This window comes from Thunnus albacares, chromosome 4, assembly GCF_914725855.1.
Source record: "Thunnus albacares chromosome 4, fThuAlb1.1, whole genome shotgun sequence".
Lineage (NCBI taxonomy): Eukaryota > Metazoa > Chordata > Actinopteri > Scombriformes > Scombridae > Thunnus > Thunnus albacares.
In genome coordinates, this window is record NC_058109.1 from 7,852,123 (window position 1) to 7,878,253 (window position 26,131).

The 26,131-nt window shown below is 43.2% G+C and overlaps 1 protein-coding gene across 1 annotated transcript in view; it reads left to right on the plus strand.

Moving 5' to 3' along the window:
- The window catches only part of LOC122981439, a 41,917-nt gene extending 15,786 nt beyond the window's left edge, over positions 1 to 26,131 (plus strand). The window contains exons 10-28 of the mRNA XM_044350165.1: positions 379 to 482; positions 672 to 775; positions 1,434 to 1,506; positions 2,324 to 2,398; positions 2,713 to 2,912; positions 3,126 to 3,416; positions 3,565 to 3,754; positions 4,817 to 4,945; positions 5,102 to 5,256; positions 6,457 to 6,667; positions 7,380 to 7,976; positions 9,190 to 10,658; positions 10,935 to 11,057; positions 12,278 to 12,437; positions 12,674 to 12,782; positions 13,650 to 13,828; positions 13,953 to 14,102; positions 14,985 to 15,756; positions 23,571 to 26,131. Coding sequence (XP_044206100.1) covers positions 379 to 482; positions 672 to 775; positions 1,434 to 1,506; positions 2,324 to 2,398; positions 2,713 to 2,912; positions 3,126 to 3,416; positions 3,565 to 3,754; positions 4,817 to 4,945; positions 5,102 to 5,256; positions 6,457 to 6,667; positions 7,380 to 7,976; positions 9,190 to 10,658; positions 10,935 to 11,057; positions 12,278 to 12,437; positions 12,674 to 12,782; positions 13,650 to 13,828; positions 13,953 to 14,102; positions 14,985 to 15,756; positions 23,571 to 24,120 — 5,641 coding nt within the window. The 3' untranslated portion in view covers positions 24,121 to 26,131. The remainder of the gene's footprint in view (positions 1 to 378; positions 483 to 671; positions 776 to 1,433; positions 1,507 to 2,323; positions 2,399 to 2,712; positions 2,913 to 3,125; positions 3,417 to 3,564; positions 3,755 to 4,816; positions 4,946 to 5,101; positions 5,257 to 6,456; positions 6,668 to 7,379; positions 7,977 to 9,189; positions 10,659 to 10,934; positions 11,058 to 12,277; positions 12,438 to 12,673; positions 12,783 to 13,649; positions 13,829 to 13,952; positions 14,103 to 14,984; positions 15,757 to 23,570) is intronic.

Sequence of the window (26,131 nt, forward strand, 5' to 3'; positions counted from 1 at the left end):
GTTTGAGGGCAACTTTTACACAACCTGGTTCATCAGTCAGCCCCTCATGACGACTGCTTGGTGCACCCTGACACTTGTAACATGGATAGATACGATTAATAGGTTTGATCGACACCAGACCACAAACCTTTACAGATGGAGGTTACAAAGGTTTGCTGTCAGGAACACCAGAGTTGTTAAAACCTCATGACCATAGTTGGGCAACAACACGTTTGGAAAATGCATCTCTTTGAAATGGTGCATAACTGATGGATAGATGAAGGATGATCTGTAACTGTTAATATAGGAGTCTGTCTGTCTTATGTTGAGTCAAACCAGTGCATCCTCAAATTTGAAAATGATTTGCTCTTTGTTTATCTCATCATGTGTCTCCTTCAGACCAGAGAAGTTAGAGATCGGTTGGTTGATGAGGCTCGACAAGGTGACCGAGCTCCTCCCCTCCGACCTGTTCTCCTACAACCTCTACACCAGCAGCCAGGAAGGTGAAGTCAAGTTAACCTTTACACACATGAAAGTTGATCAAAAATCCTGTCAGGGATAACTATTAAAGTATGAAATCAGAATACGAGTTGTTTTGTTGTTTGTATTTTCACTGTTGTATTGTTTAAATATTAGTAACATCAATCTAAAAGAGAAATTGTGTTGGATTTATGTGTGTTTTTTGTGTGTAGTTGTGAAGAACGGCCATCACTGCAGTCTTCTGGAGGTGATTGACAGAAGTCGGTCAACAACCAGTGTGACAAGACTACTGCAGGAACTGGAGCTCAATAGAGTGGTGGGTTTACTTAAATATTGTAAATGTGTTTATTTTGCTGAGTGAATTCACTGGCTGCTGATACATCAGAGATCTGTCGAGGATTAGCAGGGCCTCATGTACAGTACAGATAAGACATTGAACAACAATGTGATGATTGAAACCAAGGCCTTTATTAATTAATGGCAAAAACAACCAACCCCTTGTTCACTGGTTGAAGGATACGGCTTGTTCTCTGTATTTTTCTTTGTACAAAAACCATTAAAAACACATCAGTGAGCCACACCGTTGTACTGGGTGACACGTTCCTTCACCACAAAGATTACAATCACGTTTGTTTGTTTATAAACGGCCCCAAAGACTAATAACAACAATCACGTTTCCAAAGAGTAGTTCCATGCAAGGCAGACACCGCTGCACATAGGAATGTAGCTCCTTTTACAGAGCTACGCTAGCTTGTCGTGCTACATATCACAGCCTTTTTTTTCTTGGAGAACATGCATGTGATTGCTAAAAGGTAATGCGCGCTAAGCTGTAGCAGCAGAAGCATCAGATGGTCGATGAACTGTGTTATGAAAGATCGGAAGGTAAGAGAAAAGAACAAGAAAGGAAAGAAAGAGAAGACAGAAGGTAAATTTGATAAGAACTGTTGAATGACAGTCGTCTGTTCTCCGTACAGGTTCTGGTGACTCAGCTGACAGAGAGAGGCTTCCTCTTCCTGCTGTCTAGTGTTCAGATGGCAACACCCAACGGTACGACAGGGGACAGATCAGGTGTACTAGTGAATTATCTAGAGGATCTTATTTGATGAGTGTTCTTCTTTTTTATCACCGCGTGGGGTGTTAAAAAGACCACTTACAACTAATCAAAATAGTAAAAGTATTGTTTATTTATATTTTGGGTCAGTACTGTCTTTAAATGAAAAGCTTATATTATGTGGAGTAAATGTTACGTTATAACTCCAGGTTGAGGAAGCTGTAGACCGCTGACAGTCGGTCCCAGCAGCTTTACAGCTATGATCACTCCAGCCAATCAAAATATCAAATATCCTGGCATGTGGATCATAATCTGACATGACATATTTTGTTTTTTTTACCAAGTTTTTTTTTATCAGATGTAACATTACATAAACAAATATTTAACTGCAAAGACCAATTTTAGCAGTTTACAAAAAAGCCAATAAATCAGCAGCAACAAAAAGTAGAAGCACTGCCTCAGAAAATGCTTCTATTCTACTCCTAATATATATCAATAATATTTATCTTTAAGATCAGGCTGATGGCATATGTCTTGTTTATAGAAAAATGTCAATCCATATGAAAATTGGTGCTTTCAGTCCGTCTTATTTTCTGCAGGTCAGATGTGGGTTTAAATTAGTTAAACATTTGTATAACTAGAAAACTGGCTACAAATGTAATCTTGTGAGATGTCCATGAAATGACAACAAAATTTTTGTGCCAGAGTTCATCAAGAGAAATTTGATATTCAGATTTTTAGCTTTAGTGGTTATAGAGTTATGACGTATCGAAGAGATTACTGTTTCTAAACATGACAATGATGTATTTTCAGAGAGAGGAGAGAACTGGAAGAGGTGTCTTCAGGCCTTGTTTGTCTTCCCAGAAACCAGAGATGTGGCCAACTCCAGTGAGTAACAAAGAGACTGCTGGGTGGGGGATTTATTGATGCATTTTTCCAAGTTATCAGTTATCTAATCTTTTGATGCATGTTGTACAAAACAAACTAATAGGAAAAAAATGAGCTGAGTGGAACTGAAAGTTAGTCCATCACTATGAGCAACATCTTCCCCATTACACATAGTCATTTCATCCACTGTGAGCTTTAATGGAATCAACCACGGAGACTAAAACAACACAGAAGTACAAACTGAAGCACGGACATGAAAATGATCCCTATAATTTAAATATGGATGTTTGTTATTTTCCTATTTCATCCCGTAGCATCAAGGTGTGCCTCCTCCTCATCCTATGATGCAACAGAGTCATTGATGTCTGGTGTCACAGTGATGCCGCGTCTGAACCAGTTCATCCCAGCGTTGCATCACGCCTTGGTGAAGGCCCGTGCCAACCCCCCTCCTGAGCTGTCTGCCGGTGTGGAGCGCCAGGCACGGGAGTACCTCATCGGCCAGACCGATGGCAAGGTACGACCAATGTCTCTTTAAACAATAACCCTCGAATTTTGTATTTTATTTTTTTCCCCATGTGACTGTGTGACGTGATCTTAATGGGATTTTCTGTTGGTGCGATTGTATCTCTATGGGTGGGTTGTTTCGGTGACTACTATTAGCAGTAGGGATGGGTATATAACAGATGCGATGAGTGTGTTTAGTCAGGGCTTTTTGTCTATTCTCCAGGTTCGACAGTACCCCATGGGCGAGTACGACTCTAAACTGGACGAGGACGGAAAGCTGTTTCCTGCTCCCAAACATCACCGTCTGAACATGGACGGCTACCTGCGCTCCTACCTGTACAGCCCCGCCCTCTACCTGCTGTCAGTGGCCCGGGCCAAGCAGATGGTGGAGGCGCACTGTGGCCCCAAGGAGCCACAGGAGGCGAGGGCCAGGAAGAGCTGTGGAGGCCAGAGAGAGCTGATGGGGAAGGAAACTATCAGCAACGTCAGAGACAGACAGACCAACAATGAGAAGGTAAAAACCGACATAACAGTCTGGACAAAGACTATTTCTTGACCAATACGGTGTACAGAAGACTGTGTGATACTATTTGTTTATTTTTTTCATATCGGTCTCATGTCGGGTCCCTAGAGAACTAAAATATTTGTTCTTTGTTGCGCAGATGCAGCAGCTGATAGACCTGGTTTTAACCTGTAAGAGGAATGCAGAGAATGAAGTGAAGAGAGAGGAAGGAAGAGAAGGAGGGCTGAAGGCACCAGGGAGGAAAAGGAAGCTGGAACAGGAGATGGCAGAGAGGGCACTTAAATTCCTGAAGGCGTCGCAGGAACCGAGAGGATGTGACCAGATCCCGGGTGAGATGACAAGAGTCAGCCAACAGCCTGAATGTGGTATAACAAAACTGTGACGCCGAACGTAGCAAAGACAGAGATAAAATGACATCAAACAAGTTCCCTATGCCAAAATAGCTTCTAATAAAACCACAAACACTGAAAAAGACAATAATTCTCAGTCAAAATGGGGAATCTATAGTATTTGCACTGAATTGCACTGCAGTCCTTTTCACTGTTAACTCCCTTCCACCGAGGGAGGTTCATGCCGTGTTTTCACTGTATTTTAGAGACACATATATTCAACTGCTTTCCTTTGTTTTGCAAGTCAAGTAGCAAGTGAAGAACTTCTGTTGAGTAATCTCAGGCTACAGAAATGAGCTTTTTGGTTGTAAAATGTACTCTCAGATGTCAGGAACAATCACACCCTACCTTAATCACTCTCTAGTCTCAGTCTCTGTCTTAGATGAATGTATTTATTTAAATCTAATATCAGGAAACAGATTTTCACACTACAGGTGGTATAAGACTTGTTATAGGACAACAGCCTTTGGAACAAGGTCATAATGAGGGGGCGTTCTCGTCTCCTCTCTAAACAACAAATCTTAGTCAAGTCAGTCCAACTAACACATCTCAAGAAACTAAGAAACCCGAAGGTTTTCTCATCATTGCTACCAGACAATCTCTCATGAGTTATACAACAGATGATCTAACAATGACCCAGCAGTTTTACATCTGCATTTCAGTAATTGCTACCACAGATATGCATCTGTAAAATGTCAGATCACACGCATTATAATTTTCTGGCAGATGTAGGAAAGGAGTCTATTTGTGAACATGTGTGACAGCTCAGGATCTGCTTAACTTGAGCAAATGCATCGTTGTCACAATTTGTCTCAGAACAACAAACTCATGTTTTTTTATTTTGTCATCTCTTTTTATTGACTTTGTGTGCATTCACTTTGCCCTCTAAAGTTTGTTTTTTGCTTTACTTTCAGTCTGAATACATCTTAAGAGCTGACGATCTTGCAATCAATGGCCAATGTGTCGTTTACTGACATTTGTTTTCTCTGCTTTTTCACCTAGTTGAAGGAGGAGGCCACATCCCCGCCCCTTTTGGCTCTCTTGCGTCTGTGATTGGCTCAGTGGGTTTGAAGGACACTGATCTGCGTGATGGATCTGAGCTTGCTACCACACTTCTCAACTTGCTGACAGGTGACTTAAGACTGTCTGCTAGACCACATTGACTACAGAATAACACATGTGGAGCCTTGAACTGGGCCAATATAGTTGTCTTATATCTTATTTCAGTTCATCATGTGTCAACTCATGTTACATCAACATAACCAATGTTTCTCTACATACTGACAGGCCTCAACCAGGCTGCCAGAGGAACAGCCAATCAGAGCCCTTCTGAGGTGCAAGAGGAAGGCCAGAGGGATTCTTGTCCATTTGATAGGTTGGCCACCAAGCTTGGCCTGCCCACCAACTGTGACATTGACCTGAGGAAGCAGGAGGAGCTGGAGGTAACTGAAGCTTTAAGTACATGTTTGTGTCTGCCAAATATTTTAGCTTTATGGTGTCTTTTCCACAAATTATTGTATAGACGTGTGGTAAGAACACCTGTCTGTGGTTTTGTAGTCACCTTTGTGTGTGTCCTTCAGTTTCTCTTGAGCTATAGTTACTTGTACTTTACATACAGCACAGTCACATTATGACAGTGTACAAAAGGAAGCCAGCTAGAACTAAGATGCCGCAGACATGTGCAGTAAAAGGATGATGACACAGTTAAAATTACTTTTTGGTTTGATAGTGTGGCTTTGAAGTGTTAGCACCATCTTTATCTTGTGGAGGATCTTTAACACCCTGTTCCTTCAATGAAACTAGCATCCTTTTCATGACCGCTGTATGTAAATGATGATGTTGATTATGGCTACTTGGCAACAGAAGCAGTTTATGAGACTAAAAAGATTTCCAAGTCACCCCCTGAAAATGTCTAAATATAGATTCTTTCTTTTAATTTTTACTTTATTTTTTATTTGATGGGCAACAGTAGAGCGATAAGAGGAAATTAGGTGACAGAGAAGATAGCACAGTGCCTAACAAACGCCTGTTTGCAAAGAGGTTTAATGTGATTGACTTTTAGTCCATCTTAATGCAGTGCATGCCCGTATGTATGGTGAAAGAGTTATTAGTCACTGTAAGCATCCCTCCTGTCCATACTGGCTGTGAGGTGATACCTTCATAGCGTGACTGTGCACAAAATCCACATTTTAAACATTTTAAAGTTCAGCTGAAGCTAATACGAGGCTTCAGCACTCTGAATTTGTCAAAACTCTCTCAACGTACATGTAGCATATTTAGAATTGTATAGATTGACTCAAGTTAATATTATTACTTTATTTTTTATTCCAGAGGAAGCAAAGGTCCTTATATACATAACTACAGAAAGACATTACATGAAAGGAACTTCTTAAATTATTTGCATTATTTAACTGTAAATATACATTTTGTGTAAATATCCCATCAAATGTAACGTTGAAACAGAGCTGGTAAGTTTGACAAAGTGTGTGGATTTCTGTGTGTGTGTGTGTGTGTGTGTGTGTGTGTGTGTGTGTGTGTGTGTGTGTGTGTGTGTGTGTGTGTGTGTGTGTGTGTGTGTGTGTGTGTGTGTGTGTGTGTGTGTGTGTGTGTGTGTGTGTGTGTGTGTGTGTGTGTGTGTCTAGGAGCAGACGGCAGGCAGCGTCAGTAGTTTGGAGGGATTCAGTCCCAGCTCCCACAGCGGGGAGATGAATCACCACGGAGCATCAGGTAGAGGAGGAGGAGGAGGAGGAGGAGTAGGAGGAGGAGGAGGGCTGGGGAGGAGAACAGGAGGATTTGAAGAGGAGGAGGAGCAGCAAGAGGGGGAGATCCCGTGGGTCCTCATCCCCATTACAGGTCTGTCTACCAGTCTGCCTGCCAAGTCTGGATATACTTCAAAAAATACCATATATATGAAATACCAAAATAGAAGTTGTCATTATATTGATATTTATATTATATTTATTTTATTGAATTTTCAAAATCGAAATCAGCATAAAAAAACCATCATCACAGATTCACATAACATATACAACACATAAGCTTTAAGTCAACTTCAAGCAACACTTGAACACCCATATTAAGTTCTATGCTGGATTCACAGTTTGAAAGATAATGCTGAGTTTAAGTTTAACACAGGTATATTGCATTATTACTCATCCAGAGTTAACACTAAAGAAGAGTTATTGCTTTACTTACCAACAGACTATGGAAGCATAGTTCAGATTTGATTACATAGTAAAATATAAAAGGACTCCAAACTCATGGAGAGGCATGATAAGGAGCCACAGTGCTTTATAATCAGTATCTTTCTCAGCAAATGTGCATTTTGCACTAAAATCATATCCAGAGTGAGTTAGTGCTCTGCCATCTATCAGATCAGAATGTAACTGTATGATAAACAATACAGGGTTCTCAATCTTTTAACAGTTTAGTGACATTAAGTACATGCATTATTTAGCACACTACTAGTGCCTCACAGTGCTGGATATAAAGGAGCAGATCCTGACCAGACTGCAGATCAGAATGAAAAATGAAGATTGAGTTTAACTCTGATCTCTGTCTGCAGGTCTGTGTTCAGAGAGGTATACCCAGAGAGACAGAAACATCCCCCAGGACCCCCGCTTTCAGCACCTGGCTACAGCAACAGGCACCACCGCAACAACCAAACCCCCCAGGAAGAGCCCCACCCCGTCTCCCGTGCCCAGCCCTCCTCCCTCCCCCTCTCTGTGCCCATCACCCGACCCCAGCCCTCCCCCTTCACCCTCCCAGTGCCCATCCCCAGAGCCCAGCCCTCCCCCGTCACCATCTCAATGTCCATCCCCAGAGCCCAGTCCTCCCCCCTCTCCCTCCCAGTGCCCGTCTCCACAGCCCAGCCCTCCCTTCTCTCCCTCCCAGTGCCCGTCTCCACAGCCCAGCCCTCCTCTGTCTCCCTCCCAATGCCCATCTCCACAGCCCAGCCCTCCCCCCTCTCCCTCCCAATGCCCGTCTCCACAGCCCAGCCCTCACCCTTCTCCTTCCCAGTTCCCCTCAGTTCAGCTCAGCCCTCCCCCCTCCCCCTCCCGGTGCCAGTCCCCAGAGTCTAATGAGCTCAGCACACTTAACAAGGACTACAGTTGTGCTAACAAGGAGCAGTTAGCTCCCACAGCCTCCAGGGAGTTTACAGGTAACCTCAACCATACTGACTTGTTCTCAGGGTCAAGGTGTTGCATTTGTTCATGTTTTAGACTGTAACGCCACCCACAGTTTTGACTGTCATTGCCACTAATGTGGTATTTGCTATCTCAGTTTCTAACTCTAAATCTGAAAATTGTTTCCTGTCGCAGTGTATCAAAGCCAGTAGCTGACAGACTAGGAGCTGAAGTTAATGTCAAGTCTGTCAACTTGTTTTGGCAAATCTTATGACCACTATCCTTTATTTGTATTTGTAGACACATGGTTTGTCGAAGTGAAGTTCATAGGTTTCAATGTATACTTCAGAGTGTAAAAGTTGTTGTTCCATATTTTCCAAGTCTCTGAACTCTACTGGTGGGATGAACACCGGTGTTTTGATGATGGTGTTATCTTATGTGTCCATCCAAAATCTCTCATAGGTGTTTAGCTGGATTTCAGTCACACCTGGTGACCGAAATCCACTGATGATGATGTTAGTTGCTTAAAGAGGAACACTAAATCCACTTTTTAAGATAGTAAATTACACTACAGTTACTTGATTATTGTGGTACCAGTCTGTAGTGCTCTTTTCCCTTTTCCGAAGAAAATCCAGTAATTCTGTTACCAAGACCAAAAAGAAAAGACAATCTGTCATGTCATCTCTCGCTCCATGCCCCTGAAGTAAAAGTTATGTTCAAGACTGAGAGTTTAGTGTGTTTGGGTTGATTATGCCTGAGTGAAAGAGGGGCTGACGGTGAAGAGGCAGACAGGAAATGAGAGGGGAGAGAAAAGTTGACATATTTGACATCAACCTCAGCTCCAAGTCTGTCAGCTATTGGCTTTGGTAAACATTGACAGGAAATAAACATGATCCCATTTTCAGATTTTGAGTCAGAAACCAAAATAGCAAATACCACATTAGTGGCGGTATGACGTTCAACAGAGGCTGCAGTTATGTGGTATATATCTATACATTACGGTTAATACTCCTGTCGTTGATGTCATTGACTTCTTCTTCTGTTGTCATTAGGCTACTGGTTATTCTTTTAATTCATAACCTGTGTGTATGTATCTCAGTTGGAAGTCCTTTCACTTCACCATATAGGTTTATTATTAAAGTTAGGCTTTGAACAAAATGGTCAGGACTTGTGTTGTTTTACAGTTTCTTTAGTCAATATACTTAACATGTAACGTGTTTCCAGTCTAACAAAGTCTGTCTTGTACAGGAATATCAAAGGACAGAGAAGAGAAACCTCAGGGGAAAGAAAAGATAAATGAAGAACTATCCATTTATGCATCCAACCAGCCATCTATCCCTCTTGTTTCAGAAGGGAGGACAAATCACTCACCATCACTCACCGAGCGAGGGGAGGAGGATACACACAGGGAAAAAAGGATGGTGAAGGAGGCACGGGTAGAACTTTTCGGGGAGCGAAAAGAAACACAGCTTGTCGAAAAAGTCTGTAAACGAGGGGAAGATGAGGCCAAAGAGGTTAAGCAAGATGAAGCGGTGGACATGATACACGAGGTAGCTAGTGATAAGGAACAAAAGGGAGAATCAAAGGAACTGGTAGGTGGCTCTTTGTTTTCTCCCTCCATCTCCTCACCTCCTGCTCGTCCTCTCAGAAATATTGACAACATTGTGGACAAACATCTGGGGGACTTCTCCTCTGAGATACAGCTTCTCCTGCAGGAAGAGAGTGTGTACTACAGTTTCCCACAGTCCCCGCACTCCACTTCAAACACAGAGATCACTGCACCTAAGCACACATCCCCAAACACCTCGATATCTCCATTTTCACAGTATGTGTCATTCTACCACCCCTGCCCCCCGGTCCAGGACTATGTGAGCTCACTACAGGACAGCATTAACTCCATGATTACAGAGTTTGATGACAGCTGGCAGAGCCACAAGCCCAACACCAGCCGGACTGAGACCGATGCTGTGTTGGCCAACAAAGTAAGTGCTTTTGTGGCCAGCATCCGAGCAGGTAACGCTAAAACAGGAAGCGATGAAGAGGTTTCTGCTCCCTGTGGTGAACTGACAGCTGCTGGTGTCGGTGCTTCAGTTAGTTTAATCCCTGCACTCGAGAGAGGAAGTGAAGTGTGGTGGCCAGATAGACTCAACAAACAGCTTTCTGACGCTACAAACAACAGGAATCCCCCAACTTCTAACGTCACTTTATCTGTTCCTACCTCTGCGTCTAGTTCTAGCCACGAACCTGCAAACACTGCCGTCCTCTACCCTCCCCCTAACAAGTCCCCAAAGTCTCACTGGAAACCACAGCAAAGACACAACTCTTTAGAGTTCAACAGGACAGTCCCTCATAACGTTAGACAAACACCAGATAACAGCATGACCAGGGTTGTACATTGTACCAGTGGTGTAGAAACTGGAAGTAGCCTTGTAGGTGCAACATGCGAGGTGACTCTACCAGGGTTCTGTGGTGTTTCCAAGTCCTCCGCAGAACCTTCACACCCCTCTGAACGCGTCTCCAGTCCGGCTTCTGGACCCATCCCCAGGCCCGGCACAAGCCCCGCTCCCCCGCCCACAGCCCTCAGCTCCCTGATCAGCCAGCTGCAGCCAGAGGTGTTCAACAGCCTGGAAGAGATCATCAAAGACGTCAAGAGAAACTCGCTACAGTTCTACCTCCACAGCACCGAGCTGGAGGACCGGGTCTATGAAAACGTCAAGGTAACCACATGGGCGATATAGATCACATTTCATGAATAATTCACTGAAAATAGATGAGCATGTAGATTCCTAAATACATGCAATGTTTTTCACATTTTAGTTTCTACATTTAATCCTTGATCAATTAATGTTTTTGCCAGCACTACATAATTATGTACTTAAATTAACAGATGTGCTGATGAAGTCCAGTTCATCAGCATCGGTCATGCCCTAATTGATGCATAATTGTATTTTTGTGTAGCCTACATACTCTGTGTGTGTACTGTTTTGTTGTAGGAATACCTGCTGAAGCAGGGAAACGTGGAGCAGAGTCCCGTGGCCTTTATGAACCAAGAACACTCTGACAACAGGCTGCTGGTCATCGTTAAGAACAAAGACATAGCTGGACACATACACAAGGTGCCTCAAAATGATCAGTTTAATAACTAATTCTGTTTCTTTCCATCTTGACTGCAAGTGGTGATAAACAAAGTGAATGTGTCTTTTCAGACTTTGTGCAGATCCAGATCTTAGATAAAACAAAGTCTCGTTTCATGACTACAATTTATTTGCTCTCTTAGGTCCTCAGGTTGCCAGGTGTTGCCACTCCAGAAACCAACTAATCATTCTGTTTGCTTAATTTGGTTGAATATAATCCAGGAGTGGCGCTGACCCTCTCACAGCAGGGTGGAGACGAGGCTCTGTCAGATGTGTATTCTGACTAATTAACCTGAACCGCTCTGGGACTGGCATAAACCAGTCATATCTGTAAATGTGCTGGGGCCTCTAGGCACTCAGATCAGCTCTGTGTCTGCACCAGTAATGGCAAGGAATTAGAGCAAGTGGTATCATATAGCGTCCCCTAGCGGATAAGAGGCACTAGCCAGAACACACACCTGGCAGTAGTGCTGAAACGATTAGTCAACTATTTTCATAATTGATAATTTGATCGAATTGTTATATTTCCAGCTAAAATGCCAAACATTTCCTCACATCCAGCTTCTCACTTGTGAGGATTTTCTGCTTTTCTTTGTCTTATGTAATAGTAAATTGATCATTTTGGGGTTTAACTGTATAAAAAGCTTTAAAGATGCCACATTGGACTTTAGGATATTGTAACAGGCATTTTTCACTATTTTATGCGATTTTATAGACAAAGTCATTAGTCTATTAATTTAAAAGATAATTGTAATTGTGTACCTGTCAGCACTCCATTATCACCTATTCTCAGCTGCCTCTTCAGAGAGTCCCCTCAGATCAAACATGCTGAAATTTGTAATATGTCTCAGATCCTGTCACTGCAGACGTTTCATTTCTGCATTTTTATTCATTAATATTAACCACAATTAGATATAGACTATTAGTGTCGCTTGTAGACTTTGTTTACTGCCACTGGTAGTCAGGACACTACATGATAGCGAGGCCTACATGTCATATGTTCATATAGATCGTGATCTGTGTGTGAGGAGATGCATCCGCTTTGTGTACTACCACTGGAAAGAATTCACTGAACTATAGTTACCGTCCGACTGACTGTTTTTCATGCTGGACAAATGCACTGGCTGATGTACTGGATGATATATAACCCAACTGAAAACAGACTAACAATAGGTTGGTTTATGTGTTTATGTGCACATCAGATCCCAGGTCTGATGTCTCTGAAGCGACACCCGTCAGTGGTGTTTGTGGGGATCGATACTCTGGACGACATCAGGAACAACAGTTACAACGAGCTGTTTGTTTCTGGAGGCTGCATCGTCTCAGACGAGTTGCTCCTCAATCCAGACTTCATCACTCATGGTAGGTCAGGGATCAGAATCCAACAGCAGCATCCAGCTAAATTTATTTTAAGGTCATAATGGAACATTTTCTGCAGGAGTCTTCATACATTATTTTCATTGAGACAAAAAAAATTTGGTAATATTTGCATCAGTTTTTTGTAAATCATGAGTCAAATGCATTGCTGGTAGTGAACTTACTTTTTGTATTTATATCAACTGAATTGATGTGTTCATTGATGGGACGTTGTTCTGCAGATCGACTGGCTTCAGTGCTGATGTTCCTGGAAAATCACAGTTCTCAAGAGAGTGTTTGGAGGTGGAAAGTTCACTGCAAAACCCACAAAAAATTAAAAGAACAAGCCAGGTACCGATTCTGCAGCTGCACTGTATAATGACAGACATAAGATGAAACTGTGATATGTTTAATGACTTATAACTGAACGGATTTACAGCCACGCTGGTGTTTCTACCCTGCTTTATAGAGCATTAAACTTTATAACACTCAGAAACTGAGGCTGGCTACTTGGTTTTCACTCCTGCTGTTCACATATTATTTTCTGAACAAGTTAGACGACTCAGAAGTGCCATCATGTGGCATATTAGTGGTATTGCACTTGTTCTACATGTTTATTAAATTGCCTGTTCACAGGTTTTAAACACACAGGAAATATTTATAAGTCAGTGTTCCAGGGTTTAAATACCTTGTTGATGGAACCCTTAATAATGTCAAAAAATTGATAGAATGTGTTTAACAAAATTGTTTTACTTTTTTTTTTTTTTTTTTACTTCCATATGGGATGATTACTTTGATGCTGAAGAAAATGTCTTAACATGTTTCAGACAAGACCTGAAGTTGTGAGGACATTATTCCTCAATGGACGTTGGGTTAGTTAGTTAATAGTTATGCCTCACACAGACAAAGCTTAAGTTCCTTCAAAACATGGTGAAACACCTCATAACCATCTCCTTAACCCTGTATTAATGGACGGTGTGGAGGAAATAACATATGTGTAGGCTCACAGTCCACATGCAACTGGCTGTAGTGGCCACTTTGACAAACCCAGAAGACTTTTTTTTCTCTCCAACTACTTAAAAAGTTAAGAGACTTTGACTTCTAGTCAGCTGTACATTATCCTGTTAGGAGAAGCAGAGATAATCCATACAGTAACATACAAATTACAGGCAGAAAAGTCTTTTAATGTTTGTCTGTGTATTTTCATGTGGTTGCCAGGTTCAGGAGAGATGCAGCCAACCTACTGGACATACTGTCAGTCTATCAGAAGCGGCTGATTGTTGAGTTCCTGCCATATCATCACTGCGACATGATGAACCATCAGTCACCTGACCTGGACTGTCTTATCGAGCTCCAGGCCAGATACACACAGTACCGACACACAATCTTCCTGACTGGTGTGTGTGCAACAGCAGCACAGTGACTCATTGATTACCTGATTAGCTGTTGAGATTTGAAAACTTAATTTACCACCTGAACTGAAGTATTGAAGTCTTGTTTTTGTTTTGTTTTTTTCCTCAGAGCATCATTTTGAGAAGTTCCCTGCCTACTCCAGTAGTGGCATCATCGTGGCCAGTATAGAAGAAATTCTGCACAACTTCACTAAACTGGTCGGTTACCATGACATCAAGGACAAGCAGCCAATCATAGACAACCTGCTAGCACCCAAAGGTAGTTGTTGCAGGTTGAAATATTTCATTAAGATTAGAAAATATAAAATAAAAAAGAAAATTTGACTTGTATTGCATATTGATGCTTAAACTTTATAAACCTTGACTTTCACAAGACGGTGCATGTTAATGGGATCTGGTAATCAGCAAAGTTCTATATTTAGTAAAGGAAGTGAGTCTTCCTGTAATTTACAAGTTAGAAAAAAGTCATTCAACTGTGATGCAATCTCTATGCATCTGCCACTGGAGCCAAAAGGCTGAGTGAGCTGTCAAGTGATTTGACACCACCAGGAGCTGTGTTTCAGAGCAAGAGGTGACACTTGAAAACTTGAACACTTATTTTGAAGCTGGATCAAGTGCGCTTGTTTGCATGAAATCAATGTAGAGGTCCAGGCTAGACGTGAGGTTACGCATGACTACACACGAGACTATAAGCTGCAGCGTGTCATGCAAGCATGATTCAAGTGACATCACTTGAAGCAATTAACCAGATTTCACACAGCTCCCTCTGTAGCCACAAAGGGCTTTATACAGCTTTTTCCACGCATACTGCCCAACACCTGTAAACAGACTTTGATATGGAAAATTGGTGCAGTTTCCCTTTGAGTGGTCATTGTGTACTAAAATGTTCTTTCATGACACTTTATTAAAATCCCTGCCGGTCACTTGATAAGTTCCAAATAAATGTCTTTATATTGAGTAACCTGGGTCACAAATAATTGAAGACCTAAAATCGGGGTCTTAAGTCAAAAAAGTTGGGAAACTTCTTATACTGTCTCTTTGTGTTTTACTAAGTGCTCTCTTCTGTCTTCAGGTCTCATTAGACAGCTGAGTTATGGTGACTGTGTGTTAGGCTCTGAACGCTCTCCATCTATCTTCCCAGAACACATCCACGCCCTCTCCTCAGGTGACCAGGCACAACATCTCCAGCAGCCCGGCTCCGGACACCCACCTCTCCCCCATCTCTCTGACCAGCTAGTCCCAGAAGCCTCCTGTAAGGAGGGAATGCCGCACCATTCAGATACAGACCTTGAAATGCTGCAACTGGCCATCTCGCAGTTGCGGGCTGAACGTCAGGCGCAGCAACAACAGCTGCAGCAGCGGTTAGACGCCCAGGCAGAGTTCAGCATCAACCCCTGCAAAAGCTTCCTTTCCAATCCTCGTCACACAGGTAGTGGTCACATCACCCCTTCTTCAGCTCAGGGAGTTCTTGCTGAGTCAGTCCACCTCACTCCTGGCAGGAAAGCAGTGGCAGCCACTCTGGAGTTAATTCACTCCACCCTGCAGCCGGAGCTGGGGGAGGAGCAGAGGAGGGAGCACAGAGATGGAGCAGAGCCACTTACAGAGAGACAGAGGAGGGGAGCAAGTCCTGGAGGAGAGGCTGGAGATAAGAGAAGTGGTACTCCAGTGAGAGTGGTGGGGCTGTCGGGAGGAAAGCAGGGTCCCATTAATACTGACACATCCAGCTCTATATGTCCATCCACCCCTTCATCCGACCAATACACAACTGCACGACCAAGTGACCAGACAGACTGGACCAATGACGAGAGAGGGAAAGCAGATCAGCAAGGGGAACCTGCATTACCCAGAGCAGCTAAACATGGTGCTGTGTCCTCCAGTACCACTTCCTGTCCTGTAGAGAGTGACAGATCAAGGTTAGTAAATTGAATGATTAACAACAAACTTTGATTTCTGCTCTTTATATACGGTTCAGTTGGAGATGCACATATGTGGGTGTGCACCCTAAAATGTCATGAACCTGGCTTACAGTGAACAGCAACAGCTCCAGATAAATGTTAAGCCAACTTTGAGGAACTGAAAAATCTAGACTTGTGTCAAATAATTACTGGGGAAATATCATGCTTTTTGTGATTTTCTGTTTTGTTTTTTTTAATGCTGTTAAGATGTCATAGGTAGATCTCACACTGATATTTCACACTTAAAGACACTCTGCTCCACTTAAGATGTACTAAGCATCTTAACGCTTACTTTCTCTCCATCTGTGTGGACTGCTGACTGGAGGGGAAACAGAAATGTCAAGGATGTCAGCATTGATTTTGACCAATGAAAATAGGGTTAGGTGCACGAAACTTCGCAAAAATAGAGCCAGGGCGGGCAGTTTTTCAAACAAGCGACCGTCTGTCAGCAGCAGCTGGCTAACCTGCCTTCACCAGGCTGACTGACAGCAGAAATGAATTAACCAAAATAGTTTTCATGTTGGCAAATTTGGTTATCAAATTTAGGTGCTTGGTGGCCCGTGGGGCCAGTGCTTAAAAATATTAGCGTCTATCCCTGCCCCATTAGATTACCCCCCCCCGGAAAGAGAAAATGTCAGGAAAATCCTTACTCCCCAAACCTCCCCCTATACTGAACCCAGGAGACATTTGGAAACAGGTCTTCCAAAACCTGGGGATAGACATTGCACTATGTACATTCAGCATCCCTCCCCTGACAGGGACCTAAACCCTGTGCTTACACATGGAGAGGACAAAGAACTGAGTGATGAGGAATTGGGCCCCGCTGACCCAGCATCCCAAACACTTGAAAGCAGCAGCAAAAGGAGTGAATTATTTCACAAGCTGAGTCCCACTAGATATTTTCACATCTCCCAAGAAACCCTCTCCCAAATGAGCCTCCACTCCGCCACCCTCGAAAACATCTCAATTACATTAAAAGAAACCGCAAACTGCACCCCAATTGAGCAATACATACTGCCTCCTTTAGTTTAAAAACCAAATATCAACTGGTCCTAAACCAGGATATCCCTACTTCTCCTCCTTGGAACTTGGGGAGGATTTGTAAACTTAACTCAGGTGCAGACACTTGTCAGTCTTGCAGGCCCACGGGAGTTACCAGACAAAATTGGGCCCTCGGCCAACATCTCTGACCATGACCCTATTTGGGTGTGACACATTTGGTCACAGAGTAGATATTAGTACCCAAGCCCACCTGGAGGCAGTGGAAGCTATGAAACACCAAATACCAAGCTGAAATACACCTTTTGGTGCCCATTGGGAAAGATTTCTGAACAATGTTGGCTAAAGAAGCCACAGAAGCAGACCCCCATAAAACCCCTGAACCAACCCCTGGGGAAAGCGGGACTCACCAAACACCACCACCAGTAAAAGTGGGAGACGAAACCCTGATCCCAATAACCCACCCTTTTAAATGTCAGGTCAAAAGGCATTCAGTTGGGACAGACCCCCACAAGAGCCCTGCCCATGGCACCATTTACCTAACTAAATCAGGACAAGCCTGGACCTCAGAGGTACAAGGAATGGAATCAGCACCAGACATAGAACCAGAATGGCCAACATACCCTCCCTTATCAGCAGGGTGTCCTCCAACCCCTGACCCACAATTCTCAGCCAGGTTCAACCCAATCTGATCAATAAACCTGCCCTTCATAGCCCGTTACCAATAGCCCATAGTATGCCAGCCCCTGTATCTTTCCGGTTAGCTTTAAGTCAAGACTTTGACCCAGGGCTGCCTAAAATGTCAGAACCTCAAATGATCAAATACTTTAACACTCCGGCCCCACAGTGGTTTTCAGGAGAGACTCTAGAGCAATAGCTCCGGAGGTAGCGGTAGGAATCTCAGAGGATTTACTTAGAGAGCCAGCAACCATCTTCTGGCTGCAAAGCAGTAATAGAAATGTGTGACCTGTTCCCAACCACTCCTGTTGAAGATGCAGAGCAAGAGCTATTGAGCCAACTAATCGAACAGATTCAACATGGTAAAATACTGCTAGCTATGGCCATAATGGAGGTGCAAACCACCATTCACACCAATCGACAGATGGTAGTCTTAGGAAAACTATTTACAGATATCCAAGGGTGAGTAGACTCAGCAACTAAAGTACAGTCCTGTAACCCTAAGCAACTCCTAGAAGAGGCCCGACAATATGGCGTAAAATCTAAAATCATACACACACAAAGACAGCATAGCAACGCACTCAAATGCCAAGAAAAACCAACCTAAACCACCCAACCCCAAGTGGAGGGACCCAGTAGGAGGGGACTGCCTTCATCTCGCACCCAAAATGACCAACGACATTGAAGGCCCCTTTTCCCCACACATGAATCCAGAACATCCCCGAGGGACTTTCCCTTCCGGTCCTTAGCAGCAGCTGAAACAACTCAACCCAGGGGTGCCCCAACAACACTTCGGGGAAATATTCAGGGAAATATGGCCAATAGGTCCAGAAGCAATCAAGACCCTTACTTCCTAGTTCCCAAGAATGAGTACAATTTAATGACCCCTGCACAATGGGATGAGTTAAAGGCAAGACACAAAACATGGAAAACACAAAACCCACGCAACCCAAAAAACAAGGTACTGTGACCTCCTCAAAAACCACCCCCATTGACCCCTGCTGGCTAAATTGGCAAATTGAAGATGAACTAAGTTGTGAGTAATTTATGGTTGATACAGGAGCTAAAATTAGCGGGTTCCTTGGGGGGTACACCCAGATGCACGTACTGTATCTCACCTTGTACACGGTTACATTGTTCAGTAATTTATGTTACACAACAGTGTTTGCATCGCAATTTGTTTCAAGGATGAAACATGAGAAGCTACTTTTGCTAAAAAGTAAGTTGGAAAAGAGACTGATGAGCCCTGCTAACGACGTCTCCTTCATAAAAAAGCAGAATACCGAGTTTTAACCGACCAGTCTGATGTGTGTCGAAGTGTGTGTGGTTATTCTATAGCAGCCTGGTGTCATCAGGTGATTTTAATGAAGGTAAACACAGTGAACAGCTGTGCGTAACACCACTGAGCTCTGGCACTGCACTTCTCAGAAGCTGAGGATTTATCAACATTTCAGTCCTGCTGCCTTCAGATGCTGCAGGGATTTAATGAACTGAAGGAGAAGCTTCTAAAGCAGTAAAAAGAGCTGTGGACAACAGATACTGTAAGAATCACCCACACTCATTTATAGATCAGTGCCGACTGATTTACTGACTTTCCTGCTTTAACCACGTTAAATGTTATTTCCTGTCCTGATTTTGGTTGGAGAGTGTTTAATTGAATTAAATTATTTATATTTTAAAGCCTCTGGAAACGTGGCTTGAGTGTTGAGTGAAAGTTGAGTGTCTCATTAAGCATCCACAAAAATCTGAATGAAAATAAACATTCATAACTATTAGAAAACTTAGCTCAAAAACAGCTCATTTGGCTGCTCAAACCATTTCTCAGGACTGTGTGGGCGTTTCCAGATCACCACTTTGTTTTTTATTCATTCACTAAAACGTTTTGCTGATATGTAACAAACTACCAAATCTATCAAACGGAACCTACTTGGTTAGAAAGTTTGACTAATCGACCAACTAGCAAAACAGGTTAGACCACCCAAATTTGTGTTTCAAACAAACCCCTTGCACACCACATCCAATCACATGCACAACAGCATGTCAATTTCAGTGCTGATGTGGCTGGCCCTTTCCCACAAACCCCTTGCGGAAACACATATTTCCTTATCATTACCGTCAACGGGTTCGCAGATAAGAGGATTTTTCCCCTACAAACCGCCACAGGTAAATCAATACCGACAAGATAACCAAAATGATTTGTCAATACCCTCAAATGAAATCCCTCAGAATGGATGATGGGACACATTTCAAAAATAAGTGGGTATTGGACTTCCTTGAGAAAGGAGGCTTCCATCCTATTTGGTCCGCACCATACAAACCCGAGACCAATGGGGTAGCAGAGAGAGCAGTAAGGACTACCAAGGAATGGATACTAAAAGATTGCCCTGATGACTGGAACACCTCCTCAGGATTGATTACCATGCAAAACCAAGTCCAGCTGCACAAACTGGAAGAATCCCACCTGGAGCCACAAACCCCCTGTGTTTCAGACAGGAGATACAGTTTGGGTAGCCCGGAGGAACATGGAATCCCAGAAAGATACTGTTTCAAGAAAAACAGAAGGAACCAACATCATAGTTAAGACACATACCAACAACACAGCTGAACTTAAAAGGTTCGGATTAGTACACATATCCCAGATCCACTTAAAACCCAGATAAACAACAAGGAAAACAGGGAAATTGCCATCCCAGAAGCACTGGATTACAGCACAAAGAAAGACCTTATAGTACTAGCCCAAGGAGTATCAGAGAGTATACTGGGGTACAAGACAGCTATAGAAAGAGAAAAGCTCACATGGAAGAGATATGAGCCAAGAAATGTGTGACAAAAAGATGGCCGTGGGGAAGTGGACTGGGCCAGCCCAGCACAAACCTGCTGAATGACCCCTTGCTGAAAGTCTCCTACCCCTGGTAGACCACAAGGTGGGACCAAGAGTGGGCAACGGAGGGTGCGGCATCCTACTATGCAGATCATGTTACCTCTCCCGAGAAATGCGCATTGACATAAGACAAGACATTGGAAGCCCCAGACAGAGACCAAACTCTTCATGTGTGTTTGCATGTACGACAGGTATGCCCTGAGGGCGTGTAATTTTCATGCTGAGGAGAATATCTATTCAGGACTACAGATCACCTATAGACCAGGGATTCTGGCCCGGGAACACAGAGTTAAGGAATGGGCCTGGACTTAACTTAACACCCCCCTGGTGGCCTCATTAAGGCCCAAAAGGGCCGGCGTTATCAGGTAGAGGAAATCCTGCTCTTGCACCCATGCCCTGGTAGGGACCAGTTTTTCCCCAGAATAAAGAGAAGAGCCAGGACATGACCTGTGCCTCCCAAATACTGTTCAAAGCCCTGTTCAATGCTCTAGACCCATCAATGGAAACAGTAGTAGAACCCTGCCTAGCCCCCCACCTTGCACACCCCCGAGTGGATTGGATGACTGAAGTCTCTAATTAATCTGTATCTCAGAAATAGCTACCCTCATCTTGAGCAGAACAAAGAAATTACAGGATGGTGACATCCTGGAGGATGGTGGCCTGCGGCCCCAAAATGAGGAGCTCGCCGGTATGGTTCAATACAGACTGCATTACAATAGCTGCCCCAGTTATTGGGATCTCTAGCATCACCACTACAACAGAGGAGAAAGAGTGGGTTAACCCACACAAACATGGAAAGAAACCTGGAAGAAGGCTGGAACGCCCAGCCCACTGAAACCAGTCCACCCCCAGTGAATTGGTACCACAAACTAGGTCACAGGAATAGGAAACCCATAGAGCCTCTGTCCGCACCAAAGAAACCCACAGTAAAAATGCGCGGGAAAAAAGTCAGTTGGTTCTATCATCTTTTTTCTAAGGAATAATCTCTGGTTAATTAGAATTTATTTTTGATTTGAAACCCCTTCATGACCAGATGCATTGCATACTTCTCCATTCCTTGGCCCAGTCCCCTGGAACCTTATGGACCAAGCGGACCCATGATTCCCCCACAGCCAATGCCATTTATGGACATTGTTCCCCAAGGGTATGGACACCCGCACAGGCCAAGAGAGGGTGATAAGGTCGGCACGCTGCGCTGGATGCCCCATGCTGGGGTGTCCCCCCACCTCAAACCCCCTGGACCCCCGAGGAGAATGAACTCTAGGCCAGAGCCTTATTAAGGGTCCTGGCTAAATTAACTTTATGCTCTTGGTGATTATGCTCAGGGAAAATACATATCCTTGAACAGGTAACAGCCTGCCTTGTGTATGTGTATCATTTCCATTACTTTCTGGTACTGTCTAGAAAAATGACTCCTGATATCACTGACTGTCATAGGGCACAGCAAGAGTTTTCTCTGCTTGGAGGAGGATGCTTTTGCTCAGATAACATTATGCGATATACTGAAACCCTGTGTTGGTTTTGGACTTTAAACAGCATTTATATTTTAAAACTCAAATAAAGAGAATATTCTTTTTCACAGTCATTGTATTTCTCTTTTTTGGTGAGTTGCTACAGTCTACTTGGTGAGTGTTTTTTTTTCCCCATCTCATTTTTCAATGAATACTCCTTGGGTCAAGTACTCCTTCCCTTTGAGGAAACAGTTCACCTACTCTAAAGTACTCCATAGATACATCTCACACTGATATTTCACACTTAAAGACACTCCACAGGGTTCGACATTAACCATGGCCCAATGGCCCACAGCCGCAAAAAGTAATTCTTTAGCCACCAAATATTCTGGGTAGGAGGCCCCCTGTGGCCACCAAGTTTTATACCGTGAGGCTTCGGCAATGCAACGTTACTGGGAATCCACAAAGGAAGCGAGACGTGAGCAAACGTGCTAAGTTAACCATTCAGTCCACACCAACTCCGACCTGCGTTCAGCCTCTCTGTCCAGAGCGCTGTCTGTCAGCAGGAGCTCCTGACCAGCCGGCTAATTTGCCTTCACCAGGCTGACTGACAGCAGGAATTTACTTCACCAAATTAGTTTTCATGTCAGCTCCACAGGAAGAAATCAACAGTGTTTGTATTTATTGATTCACTGATTTTATTTCCCCGCCCACTGTAGTGAATGAATATGCCTGTAGTGAAACAGCCAAGCTCACAGACAGACTGGGAGCCTTGACTGGGAGTTCAAAACACATATACAGCAGGATATTTGTGTGATTTAAACAGTTGTCTGTTTAGATTATGCTTTACGTTTGAGAATATTCTCAACAACAGCTGCCATCTTGCTTGAATACACGGGTAGAGCGGTTGATGGTTAATGTTTATCCTCCGTAAGGGTTTGTAGGCAGACAGAGCAGAAAAAGGTGACGGCTCGCTCCTCCTACTACTGGTGATGTGGCGCTGCATTAGTGTGCTGCATCAGAGAATTCATCATACAAAAGTTACTAAGAAGTAAAATATTATCAGCAGCAGCTCATGTGCATTTATTTATTATTTATTTATTTAACCTTTATTTAACCAGGAGAGTCCCATTGAGATTAAGAATCTCTTTTCCAAGGGAGACCTGGCCAAGACAAGCAGCGGCACAAATAAAAACACATTGTTACAGAAAATACAAAAGGAGACAAATGTAATAAAGAAAATAAAAATGAGCATAAGGAAACACATTTCAAAAGAGAAATTTCTAGGAATCATTTTGCGTCACCGTGTAAATTAAAAACATTTACATTTTAGGGAATAACTTCTAATTCTTTCATTTTGGATTTAAATGCGTTTGAGATTAATTTGTTGAGTTTCAAGTCATTTCTGCAACATATTCCATACCAAGGGTGCAGAAGATTAAGAGCAAAGTACAGGTCTTGGTTTTTCCCCATCACCCAAATGCCCAGTGGACACGCAACACCTGGAAATCAAATTATACTAGCTCGCTTATCCACTTGTGAAGAACAGGGCCTAGATATTCAATGTCAACTTTCACTAGATAAGTTTTTGATAGCCAGTGCTCTCTCACTTGGTACCAAAAAAGGGGGGTTAATACACAGCTGTATTAGCCACATCAAGTGATTTAGTGTTTAACATCAACCCATTCTCTCTCTCACCGCTTTCATGATGTCATGATGATGATGATGATGATGCTGAACCTCTTCTTGTTACCTCCCTGTAGAGACACACAGTCGGGCAAGGAACAGCCAATAAGAGGAGAAGGATTGGCACCTGGTTACGGTGTCATGATAGCTTCCAGGAGCGCCCGTGTAACAGGAAATATCACCATGGTAACAGACCAGAAGGACAACCCAAATCCTGCTCATCCCCGACTACAACAGATCCAACAGCCTCAACAACATCTGCAGCAAGTGAACCAACATCAGCAACTAAATGAGCAGATCCGACAGAGTCCATCACATCCACTACCACCACTTTACGGCCAGCAGTGGTTGGGCGACGGCCTGCTGCACCGACCCCACCTGCCTTTCCCCCCCAGCCCCATACCACAGACCCTGACTGCCCTGGGTGGTGCAAGGGGCATCCTGGGGACACCACCTGTCTGGTCAGGGGGCCTGGGCCCGGCGGGTGCTTCCCTGGTTTGGGGATTTCAACGGACTGGTAGGGACTTCAATGGTTCTGGACTACTAGGAGGGTACCACAACCCTGCAGGTCAGAGCAGCAACAGGCACAGAGGGGGGGCAAGAGGAGGAGGCTATAACGGGATGTAGAGACCCAGTTTACCTACATCTGCTGATCAACCCAGGTAACGTGTAGCAGGTTTAAAAGGGAGGAAGGAAACCAAAAACTTCACACCCTGTTAACAGAGTACGCAGTCTCATTCTAGTCATATGAAGAAGTGGAAAGGTGCTAGACTGCATGCAGCTCCCAAGGTTTGTTATTTATGATTACAATGTTGGGGTCATGTCTAGTACTGATCCAGGACCATCCTTGCACATTGGGGTCCTGGATCTCCTCTCCAAATCACCATCCAGAATTGAACCAGGGACACGATATGTGTCTTAACCACTAGGCCAGCAGACGCCCTCTTAACGACTTTTAAGTTGTAAAAGAATTGAAGTCGGGCAGGTGTAAAGTAACAAAAACACGATTTACTTTGACAGGGAGAGGTGGCCAGAAGCTGTGACAGCAAGACTGCTGAATAAAATGCAAATTTGATCTAAACCGAAGAGTTTGTATTTTCAATATTCTGCCTGTAACTCATTTAACGAACCCCTGAGTGACTGAAATGTCAGTCATCTGACAGACTGTGATATGCAGTATGACAGTCCTGGATCAGGGTCAGATGATGTTCCCATTGAGTGGAAAAAAAAACAAATTGATGAGTCGATCAACAGAAAATTAATCGTCAATTATTATGATAACCAATTAATCGTTAAAGTCATTTTTTGTAGCAAAAATGCCAAAAATGTGAAAATTTGCTGCTTTTCTTTGTTGAATGTGATAAACTGTATATTTGTTTTTTGGTTTTAGACTGTTGGTCAAATGAAACAAACAATTTGAAAACCTCTCCTTGGGCTTTAGGAAGTCGTGATGGGCATTTTTCACTATTTTATGACATTCTATGAACCAAACGATTAATCAATTAATCCAAAAAAAGATTAATCTATATTAAAAAATAATCGTTAGTTACAGCCCTAGTTCCCGGCCACATCTTCATCTGACAACCAGAGACAAAAAAAATGACACACTGACACACGCCTGCGTACAATCAGCTGCTGTAGCATTTAGCTGGAATTAACTTCCCCACCAGCAGAAACTTGCTGTTAACTACCTATTGTAACCACTACCTGTTCACCTGTTAAAAAGACATAAAAACACTGAAGGAAAAGGCCGTGTCTCAATTTCGGACATGCGCCATGTTTTCGCAATTACTAAGTTTTATTTAATCTCACTTACAAACTGTACAAATGTACATATTTAATTTCTGAAAGTGCTCTCCAGCTCTGCCTCTGTTCTCTCAGAAACATGGTAAGCTAAGGAGCATTCAAGACAAAATAGGAGCTGAACAGGAGGGTGCAGTTCAATAAAAGGGAGCCCCCCCCCCCCCACCCTCCAGGTCAGGTGACAAGATAGATAATAAATCATCCTACATGACCGTCCTCTAACGTGTTTTCCTCTTAGTCTCTAGTATGACACGTTTTCTCATACTCGTTTTCTCACTGTGCACTGCTCTGAGTAGCAGCATCGGCTAAAATGTTACAAGCTTCTTGTTAATGACAAATTTTCTTGAATGCACCACCACCATGACTACTTCACGGTCAGACAGATAGTTGTGTTTTTCAGGCACAGGGAGAACTCTTTAACTGTGAATCCTGACAGTTATTCCTGCAACCTGACGAATCTATTTGTTAAAAGGAACCATTGACGGATGTTTTCTACCGCGAGTAAAGTTGGACTGTTGTTCTCTTTGCATCATGGAAGAGACTGAGATGCACCAAGTTCTTAAAGTGGAAACAAAGGAAGAACTTAAAAAAAAACTGTAAAAGGAATAAGACGGACAGACTGCCTTACACGTCTTCCAGTGGACACTCGTTATGTCTTGTAAAAATATTTTTTGTACTGAAAGTTTGGTTTGTCGCCCTGGGAGCTGTTTGTGTTCACATTGCTGTTCTATGTAGGAAGTGACTCTGTAAGAGGTTTTAACTTAATCATTTTTTTTATGTTTTTTTACATCGGAGTTTGTTTTGTTTTTTTATTAAAACTTGCCTGCGTAAACCA